Below are 10,592 nucleotides of genomic sequence, written 5' to 3'. Positions count from 1 at the left end.
TCAGTTCTTGGCTCCTCATGAAGGAGATCATTATTCCCATTCAAGCCAGCTGCCAACAAACTCTCAAAGTGAAAAAATAGGCTCTCAGTCTGAGAAGAAACCAATACTCTGTTCCTGTTTATCTACTCTCAGCGGCCTCCTATCCACCACCTTCACTATGTACCTGTGCTTGCTATTCTTGTTTTTTTTTTGTTTTGTTTTGTTTTGTTTTGTTTTTGGGTCACACCCGGCGGTGCTCAGGGGTTACTCCTGGCTGTCTGCTCAGAAATAGCTCCTGACAGACACGGGGGACCATATGGGACACCGGGATTCGAACCAACCACCTTTGGTCCTGGATTGGCTGCTTGCCAGGCAAACGCCACTGTGCTATCTCTCCGGGCCCGCTATTCTTGTTTTTTGAGAAGTCCCCACTCAAAGACATTTTCTGATATGGGACTGCTGGGAGTCGTTTTGCAGACTCTAGAAAGCCAAATCACAGACCAAAGTGGTGTCCCAGATTCAACACCCTCCCTCCAACTATTTCTAAAGACTTAAAAGGTACATGTATATCTCCTTTGTATATCTTAGATGTATTCCCTTAACAGCAATAACTCTTTTTGAATGTCCTCTTATATGGTGACGATTTTGCACACTTTTTTTTCTTTGTGATCTGTTCAATAAGGAATTCTGGTAGAAGAGTCTCTCTGTTTAGAGTTCATGTTAAGGGATTGTTGGACTTATTCCCTCAACCACCAGATGCACCTCTATGAGGGAAGACCCTACTGCTGCTCTGGCATTGACTTATTCCAAAGAGTGTTCTTTGGAACAGACGACTTAGCAACAGCAACAACCTATTTGCAGGGCAGGGCTTTCCGCATCTAATGGTGAGCTGAAACTAGAGGATGCTCCACATCATCCTAACTTCGATGAAGGAAATGAACAGAAACCAGAATCTTTAATTACAGGAACCGGACACCAACAACAGCTAATGTGCGAAAAAAAAATTCACTGGGACCACAAAGAATGACTCGGGTAGAACAACCTAGTATGCGTGGAGCCCAGAGTTGGTCTTATGCCAGAAAACTTCAAAGGTAAGGTCTCCTTGTATTTAGGCCAAGGCTTTCCCCCCCATTTTCCCCATATTTTGCTGGGCCTATGCAAACAACAATTGCCACTCTCACACTATTATTACTGTATTTTTTTTAACTCTTACCCTTAAAAAAAAAAAAAGAAGCGCTTACAAAAAAAAAAAAAAGAAGAAGAAGAAGAAGAGCTTACTAAATTTAAAAAAAAGTAACTGTATAAAATGCCTGTCTCAAATACAGGCAGGGAATGGGAAGGAGGGGGGGTCATTGGTGGTGGGAATGTTGGACTGGTGAAGGGGGGGTGTTCTGTTTATGACTAAAACCCAACTACAATCATATTTGTAACCATGGTGCTTAAATAAAGAGTTGATATAAAAAATCCACTCTCCACTTGGCAGGTCAAGGGATCGTGAATGAATATCAAGCAAGATCATGTCCCTTCCACACTCTTATTCAGTATGAAATCCTACTCTGAGCCCTGATTCCAAGGAGCAAAAACAAAGAAACTCCTTATCCTGTTTACAGGCTCTGCACCAACTGTATCACCCCTCCAGCTCTATCCCATACCCTTCACTGCTCTTTGGCTACTTTTCCCTTTTTGAGTCTCAAGTGCATACTCATTAAACTCATTATTTTGAGAAATGGGAAGAGTTGGGGCCATATCTGGTGGTGCTCAGCTCACTCTTGGTGGTGCTTAAGGAACTATATGGGACTCCAAGGATCTACCCTGAGTCAGTCTTGTACAAGGCAAGTGTCTTAACCCATGCACCATCCTTCTGGTCAGGGCCCATTATTTCTTTAGTGTCTCTATACCTGCTGTCAATGGTCTTTGCATTAACTCCTCATCATTCTTTTCTCCAGTGTAGTCCTCAACTAATCTAAGTTATCCAATTCATCTCTTTTTATATTATCTTGTAGTTTAAATTATTCACAGAAGTTATCCCTAGCTGAAATGATTTTGTGTTTATTTATTTTTTGTGGCTGTTTACCCGCTGCCCTCTAAGAGGTGAGTTTCAAGAAAGCAAGGTCCTTGAGGCCAGTAGGCAAGGTGCTTACCTTCCAAGTGACTGACCCAGGTTTGATCCCTAGTACCACATATAGTCCCTAGAGCATATGTCAGGAGTGATTCCTGGTAAAGAGTCAAGAATAAGACCTGAGTGTCACCATGTGTGGCCCATAAGCAAAACAAAAAAAAAAAACTAATGTTCTTGTCTGTCTTATTTATCATATTTCCACACAGTAGGTAGGTGCATTGAATAAATGAAAGTACAAGTTGTGAAAGATGAGAATCCCCCTATATCTAGGGGCATACACTTGGCTTCTCTGCTGGGTAACCTTTCCTCTGTTCTAGGTCGTCCAGACTTATTGACTGGAGCTTAACTCATAGAGGACCTTGTCTCAGCCCTTCACCTCACTTCCACCTGCTTCCTCACTTGTGAAATGGGAACCTCACTTCTTGCTGAGCCCGTGCCAAGGTTTGAGTTCATATAGCTAGGCCTAGAGTTATTAGAGTTGACTGGATTTGACCTCTGAGGGGAGTATTTGGCTCTGGCTTCCCACCACACCCTTCCCTCTGGAGGCTGTTGAGTCAGGTCTGCTGTCACCTTGTCACTCACACAGCCTCACTGGCTTCCCTGCCTTCTTAGTCTGCCAAAGGTCTTAATTGATAACTTCTCAGAAGAATTCACATGGGCCATGACCTTTCCTCTGAGAAAACTTGGGCTGTAAACGACCTGCTCCATGGTTAAATATTGATGACACCAGGAAGAAGAAGCATGGAGAGGGCATACCACATAGCCTAAAATGACAGGACCCCTCCCTCTCCCAGATGGAGGCTTCTTCCTCAGTGCTTGAGTTAGCAAGAGGGTCATATTTCCTCTGTACTATTGAAGGCCATCAAAGAAGACAGGAAGCACTGGGCAGCTGGTTCTTTGGGATTGTGAAAGTCAGGTGAGGCTATTTGTCATCTGAGGCCACTCTCAAGGGTCAATCACCCCAGAGTGACAGAGAAGACTTCATGCCTGGGCGTGGGCTCAGAGTAGGCTTCTAGATGGGCTGTTCCAGGCACTCACCCATGGGAGACAGTAGTATGAAGAGGTGAGGTACAAAGGTCATCTAGTTCTTCTCTGACGAAGAGAAAGAAACAGAACTCAGTGCTGCTTTTCCAAGAAAATCACGGCAGCTCCAAGATCCAGATTCCAGGTGAGTGAGCACCTTCAGTTTACCATGGGGTTGGGGTTTTGGGAAGGAATCATATCCTGTAGCAAATGGTTAAATTCTAGTTTACATGCAGAGCTTTCAAGGCATACCAAGGGAGATGCCACTCAGCGGTATCTCCTAGGTGGGATCCTGGAATAGAAAGCAGATATTTATGGGCTCATGGGAAGAGAGGGTAAAATGCATGAGATTCTGAACCCCACTCCTAGCACAATACAAAGATAAAAAGGAAAGAAATAGGGGCTGGAGTGGTGGCCTTGCACATGCTAACCTAGGACGGACCACGGTTCATCGAACCCCATATGGTCCTCCAAGCCAGGGGCGATTTCTGAACACATAGCCAGGAGTAACCCCTGAGCATCACTAGATGTGACCCAAAAACAAAGAAAGAAGAAATAAAGAAAGAAAGAAAGGAAGGAAGGAAGGAAGGAAGGAAGGAAGGAAGGAAGGAAGGAAGGAAGGAAGGAAGGAAGGAAGGAAGGAAGGAAAGAAGGAAGGAAGGAAGGAAGGAAAGAAGGAAGGAAGGAAGGAAGGAAAGAAGGAAGGAAAGAAGGAAGGAGGGAGGGAGGGAGGAAGGAAGGAAGGAAGGAAGGAAGGAAGAACACAGGTTTGATCCCTGTCATCCCAAATGGTTCACCCCCCCAGCCTACCATGAGTGATTTCAGTAGTAACCTCTGAGTCAGGTGTGCCCCCCCACACACACCTTAGTTAAGAAGCAGCAACAATAGCAGACAGCCTGAATGTCCAGTTGCAGAGCAAACTGGGTAAGAGATCTGAGGCGATGTCGTGCTTTTTCTCTGTGATATCTAACTTAGGAAGGTGACTTAGTTCTGGATGGCATCTTGTTTCCTGTTGGTATCTGTTTATTTGAACAAATTGTGTATAAAATATATGTCTCTTTTTTGGGGGGCGGGGAACACTGTTTGATGCTCAGGGGTTACTCCTGGCTAAGCGTTCAGAAATTGCCCCTGGCTTGGGGGGACCATATGGGACGCCGGAGGATCGAACTGCGGTCCTTCCTTGGCTAGCGCTTGCAAGGCAGACACCTTACCTCTAGCGCCACCTCGCCAGCCCCAAAACGTATGTTTCATTATGAACATCAGTCTATATACAAGTCTCAGCCTATTTGATTCGTTCTGATTACACACTATCTTGATTCCTGTGGTTTTATAGTTTTAGTGTTGGTACCTAGTAGTGCTCAGGGCTTATTCCTGATTCTGTTCTCAGGGATTACTCAGGGGAACCTCTCTGGTTCTGGGGATTGAACCATGTGCAAGGCAAGTGCCTTAATCCGTGTACTATCTCTCTGACCCACATACAGTAAGCCTTAACATATAATAATGACTTCCCCTCAGTTTTGTTCTTCTCCAATACTGTGTTCATTATCTGGGATAGCCAGGCTGAGCTCTCCCTTTGGCCCTCGTGCATGCAGGAGACTGGTTCAATCTCTGGCACTACATGGTCCTCTGATACCATCAAGATAGTCCCAAGGCACTGCCAAGTATGCTCTCAAATCAAATCAAAACATATTTTTATGGTATGTATATACATATGAGTAATGTACGCAATCTAGAAGGAAAAACTTTTCTCTGTCAGATCCGAACTGCCGGAGATGGGCCCACACTGCTGGAGTCCACAGGGCCCTGCAGGCAAGACTCTGACAAATATCAGTCTTATTTATTAGAGAGGCCCAGGAGCCTATGACAAACCCCTAGGCCAGGAGAGAGATAAAGAGGGAGAGAAAGCTGGGTTTGGGACTATCCAACTCTCTCTTCCAACTGCCAACAGCTTCTCCTCTTACACACCCAACTCTCTTTTCTTTTTTTTTTTTTTTTTTTGGTTTTTGGGTCACACCCGGCAGTGCTTAGGGGTTATTCCTGGCTCCAGGCTCAGAAATTGCTCCTGGCAGGCACGGGGGACCATATGGGACGCTGGGATTTGAACCGATGACCTCCTGCATGAAAGGCAAAATGCCTTACCTCCATGCTATCTCTCCAGCCCCCCAACTCTCTTTTCTAATTGCCAAGGATTCTCTCCCTGCTCCTCCCTGTCTCCTGCTCTTCCAACTGCCACCCCTGGAGAGGGTTTTATAGACTCAGCAGTCAATCACAATTAGGGTCTTATTTATTGGGGTGGTCTTATTTAAAGGGGCAGACCCCTTTTATGTCTAACTGATGCTGGACTTTAAAACTAGATTTCTCTTTCTTGCTTTTAGTTTCTTTGATTATTGTAATAATAGAATTTACAAAAGAAAGATTAACAGGAGAAAATAAATTAAGCAGTTCGCTTCTTTTTTCAGTGTTTGAATTTGATCCCAGGGCCTCACACAAGTATGATTCCTACCACTGAGACATCTTGAATATACTGAATTAAACACAAGGTGTTGTCAAAATTTATTTCACCTGGTTTCTAGTTTGTTTGTTTGTTTGTTTGGGGACCACAGCTGGTAGTGCTCAGGACTTTCTTCTGGCCCTTCTCTATAGAATCACTCCTAGCAGGACTTGGGAGACTGCATGGAGTACCCGAGATTGAATCTGGGTTGGGTGTAAGCAAGGCAAATGACCTACCTGCTATACTATCCCTGCAGTCCAATTTTATCTTTTATTTTATTAAGGCCGGTGGAGCAGAGACCAGGAGAAAGCCCTGAATGTCTCTGAATGTGCCCCCCCACCCAGAAAAATAGTTGGTACAGGGTTGGGAGGCCTTCCTTGCATGCAGGAGTTAGATCCTGATCCTAATCCTGCATGGCCCCAAACTCCCAACACCTCCAAGAGCAACCAAAGCCCCAGCAATGAATCCCCAAAGAGCTCCAGAACACCTTTGGGTGGGGCCCCAAACCAGTAAATACATACATAAAACTGGTGCTAGAATTAGATCTTTCCCATTAAGTAGTAATAGTACAAGAATATGCCAGTTTGTAACTGAGTGAAATTTAGTAAACACTAATTGCATTATCTACTTAATTTCATAGAGAAAGAAACACTCAAATTAAGGAAGGGATTTATTTCAAGAGCATGGTTTAGAGTTCTATCAAGTGGGTTCTGAACTAAGGACAGCAGGGGACCCATCAGGACCAAAGCCAAAGGAGGGTCGTGAAGGGGTTCCCCGAACAAAGCAGCACACATCCACCACCGCCACAATCAGGCTTTCCTCGATTCTTAGCACACATCCTGGGCATGCTGATCTCCAGGGGTGCTACAGTGCTAGGACTGACCTTTGTCACATGATTGACTGTAGTTTGAGCCACAAGACATATTATGGGATATTTCAGGAAAAGAACTTCCAGAAACAGGCCAAAGAAAGTAACTGCCCTCTGCAGAAGCTGGTCCTCCTCACCACTTGGCCAACGCACCTGCCCCAAGTGATAATTTTTAGTGAAGACTTGAGCCCAACCACTACTACGTGCTCTGCCTTTGCCAGCCTTTTCTGTTCTGAGCTCCAGCAGTTTAAGTCCTGCAATGTGGATCTGATGGGAACCAGGTTTGGGCCATAAGTGGGGGTCATACTGGAATTGGCTGACCCAACAACACTCTACTTTGTTTCCAGGTCTCGGCTCAGGGACTGGAGCTGAGGAGGTCTGAAGGGCAGCTGTGGGCTAAAAGATTTAAGTACTTTGTCAGAAAAGTACCTCACCTACAAGCAGGGTAATGGATCAAGGTGAGGGGCTCACAGGAGCACTGGCTGACACTGAGAAGTCTCAGGAGTTGCTGGAAGAAATGCTTTGGCGTTTTCGGGTTGAAGATGGTAAGTGGAAGGGGAGTGTGTGTGTATTTGTGTAATGCATGTATTTGCTTGTACACGTGTATTTATTCATAAGTGCATGCAGTCAAAAGAAAAAGAAGAATCTTTGTTGACAAAGCTCCCTTCTCCACCTTGGGTGCACATTTCCTCCCAGACCTTTGGTTGAAAGAGAGGGTTTCATGTCTACCTAGTAGAACCATACCTGCCCTTTCTCAGAGATGACTGTTCATCCGCTCATTCATCCACTTGTTGGCTAATGTAACTCGCTTCTCCTGTGACCAGCATTGTTCTCAGTACTAGAGTATTACAGCAGTAAATAAAACTCCAACACATGAGACAAAGAACACATACACACACACACACACACACACACACACACACACACACACACACACACACACGAAAACGCATAGTGTGTTCTGAGAAGTAATCAGGAGAACCAACAAGCAGAAAGGGAATAGAAAAGTAGGCAACGTGATCAATGGAGGCCCACCAATGAGACATTTGAATAAATATTTGGGAGGGGAAACATTCCAAAGTTCCAGGTTGAGGGAATTCCAAAGCATAGGATCTGAGGCTGTATCTGACCTCTTGGTCCAGTGTGATCTATCTCAATGATCAAATTCAGATGAATCACTTTGTGTGTTATCTGAGTAGTTGTTGGATCCAGTTTAACTGGGTGATCCCCCCACCCCCACCCACACACATACACGACATTCTTCCTTTCCTGGCACTCACTGCAAGGGCCAACCCCTAGTAAAGCCCTTGGGACTGTGAAACCAACCTGACCTGCTCCCCTTTGCCCATAGCACTAGTGGCAGTGCTGACCCCCTCTAGATTAGGGCTTCTCCAGAACAGAGCTGCCTCCTTGTCAAGTTCCTCACAGGGCCAGGCTTATCTGGGTCTGGTGAGAATCTTTCTGTATGAATGACAGCAGGAGACAAGCAGTGATATGGGATGGTTCTGATATGAAGAAATCTGGGGCCTCTCCTCAAAGTGTTTCATGTCCTTCCTTAGCATCACCTTGGAATTATTCCATGTTTGCCCTGGTTGGAGTGGTGGTCTTGTTGAGTGCTTTCCTCCTGAGGCGGAACATCCAGGCACGCAGGTAAGGAACTAGCTCTGGGGATCTCTGGAATGTGGGGGACTTCATTCCTCCAGGAAAATCTAGAATGTGGTCCTAGATGAGCCTTGGATGTTCACCCTTTGAAGCTGCAAGGTGAAGTTTTCAGAGTCCTTAGAGAATCAAAAGGCCTTGAAAACTGAACAGTTGTCTGTGATCACCTTGGGCCCTGTAGAGCCAACTGTAGTCTCAGAGAAGACAGCACAGGCCTGAGGTCAAACCCCTGTATTGCTACTCACTAGCAGAGCAAGACACTATCTGGTGCAAATCCAGTATTTCTTCCATAAATGGAAACAGCATAGGCTCCATCCTCCTAGTTCTGGGGAGTGACCATGGTCGCTCTGCAGTAAGGGAACCTATTAGGGGAGGAAAGCCTTGCTCTACTCAAAGGCCCAATGCCAGGGCACAGAGAAACACCAGCAGCTGAGGCTCCTGGATAATTTTTAGCATCTTTATAACAACAGTCACCACTTAACCCTGGAGGTACCACAAAATCATCCAAAGAAAAATACTGTGGATGCTGGGGACCTCGAAGGCGTGGCTCTGTGCTCAGGGGAACCTGTAGGGTGCCAAGAATCAGACCTTGGTCGGTTACATGTACCTCAAGGGCCCTTCCCACTCCTTTCACTCCAGCCTTGTTTTTACCTGTAAGAGCAGTATTTGTGCTCACAGGGACATGAGGGTTTGGTGAGATGACCCACAATGGATGGAAACTATTTCTCTAGTAAAAGAAACATCAAACCTTCTTGGCTTTCTCTTATAATGGTTCCTCAAATGCACTAACACATTTGGGAAGCCAGATCCTATCCCAATCCCTAAGTTCCCCAGCTAAGGGAACTCTTCTCACCAAAATTCTTTTGCTCCCAGAAAACAAAAGATGCAGCCACCAAAAATATCAAAACAAGATGAAGAAGTTCAACATGTGACTGAAGCCATAACCAAAGATGACAACTGTTTGAGTGCTGTTACAGAGACTCTGCTTTCAGAAAAACCCAGTTTGACTCAGGAAGAAACTGAATTCAAAGGGACAGTTGTACCTGAAGTTTTCCTTCAAGATCCACAAGAATCTGAGAGCTAAGAAATTAGAAGCTAAGAAATTAGACTAATCTCCATGACTGAATAACAATCAAATCATAATTCTGTTATGAAACAAAGGGCCATCATTTTTTTTTATTAAAACACTTCTGAAAGTGAGTGGCTGGAATGGTATGGTTTGTTCCCATGGCAGTGGTCTACACACAAGTGACTTGAAGTCTGAAGGCTCTCTCTGACCTCAGTGTTTCCATGCATAGAATAGGGCCAAGGATGGCTTAGAGCTGTTCTCTTTTTTTTGTTTCACTTCATTTGGTCCTTGAGGCTTCCTTTTTTAAGAAGGATCATACCTAGCTGTGCTCAGGGCTTAGTCCTGACTCTGTGCTCAAGGATAACTTCTGGCAGGGCTTGGAGGACCATGAGTGTCACAATCAGCTTGCTCACTGTATAATTACCCTGGCCCCAAGCTTCCTTTCTTCACTTTTCTTCCTATCTGCTGAGGGATCAGGAACTACTACTTTGAACTAGACCCCATGGTGGAGAAAACAATGCCTTTGAGATCCTTTTCCAGCTCATCCTGGGTCCAGATCTGAGTCACAAAGTATTGGGAGAAGCTGTGATACAACATCAAATAAATTATGCAGAAATGTGCTTGTTGAACTATAAATACTTTAGGTTATAGTTTACAAAAGTGAAGTTTAAACTTGCAGACTCATTGACAGACTACAAACTATATATTGGTGTATGCTTCAAACTGGTATATGTTACTGTTTGTACCTGGGAGCTGGGGCAGTGTGTCCTACTGCCTATCTGGAAGCCCAGGACAAGCAACACTGAAGAGAACAATGTGGCTCTACAGTTTTTGTTTGTTTGTTTGTTTGTAGGCCACAACCAGCAGTGCTCACGGCTTACTTCTGCCTCTGCATTCACTCAGGGATTGCTCCTGAATGACTCAGGGGAACACATGGGTGCCAAGGATTGAACCCAGGTTGGCTGGTCCAAGGCAAATGCCCTACCTGCTGTACTATACCTGACCTGGCTTTACAGTCTTTTTTTGTTTGTTTTTGTTTTTGTTTTTGGGCCACACCCGGTAGCACTCAGGGGTTACTCCTGGCTCTCTGTTCAGAACTCGCTCCTGGCAGGCTTCGGGGACCATATGATGCCAGGATTCAAACCACCGCTGGTCCTGGTTTGGCTGCTTGCAAGGCAAACGCCCTACCACTGTTCTATCTCTTCAGTCCAGCTTTATAGCATTGATTATGAAACCCGAGGAGGCTGGTTCCAATACTCGATGGCCAAAGCACAAGTGGGAAGATGACAACTGTCTCCTTGTAAAAAACCTAGGAAGCTTCCTGAAGAGATGAACTAGGATCTATCCCTTTCTGGATCTTTGCTTCTGTCCCATAGAGTTATTT

General features: G+C 45.1%; 1 protein-coding gene across 1 annotated transcript; it reads left to right on the top strand.

Annotated features, from left to right (window-relative positions):
- Window positions 1–6,928: 6,928 nt before the first annotated feature.
- On the top strand, window positions 6,929–9,223 carry SLC51B (solute carrier family 51 subunit beta). Its single transcript, XM_049782886.1, has 3 exons — window positions 6,929–7,025; window positions 8,040–8,130; window positions 9,013–9,223. Exons 1-3 carry the CDS (start codon window positions 6,929–6,931, stop codon window positions 9,221–9,223), a joined length of 399 nt encoding a protein of 132 aa, XP_049638843.1.
- Window positions 9,224–10,592: the final 1,369 nt, after the last annotated feature.

The sequence above is a fragment of the Suncus etruscus genome, chromosome 1, assembly GCF_024139225.1.
Source record: "Suncus etruscus isolate mSunEtr1 chromosome 1, mSunEtr1.pri.cur, whole genome shotgun sequence".
NCBI classification, from domain to species: Eukaryota; Metazoa; Chordata; class Mammalia; order Eulipotyphla; family Soricidae; genus Suncus; species Suncus etruscus.
Note: the sequence above shows the minus strand (reverse complement) of the source record. Positions and strands in the feature narration are given on the sequence as shown.

Coding starts and splice junctions, on each gene's coding strand:
- SLC51B (XM_049782886.1), top strand. CDS start 6,929: ATGGATCAAGGTGAGGGGCTCACAGGAGCACTGGCTGACACTGAGAAG. Junction 7,026..8,039: donor GCGTTTTCGGGTTGAAGATG/GTAAGTGGAAGG, acceptor GTCCTTCCTTAG/CATCACCTTGGAATTATTCC. Junction 8,131..9,012: donor CGGAACATCCAGGCACGCAG/GTAAGGAACTAG, acceptor TTTTGCTCCCAG/AAAACAAAAGATGCAGCCAC.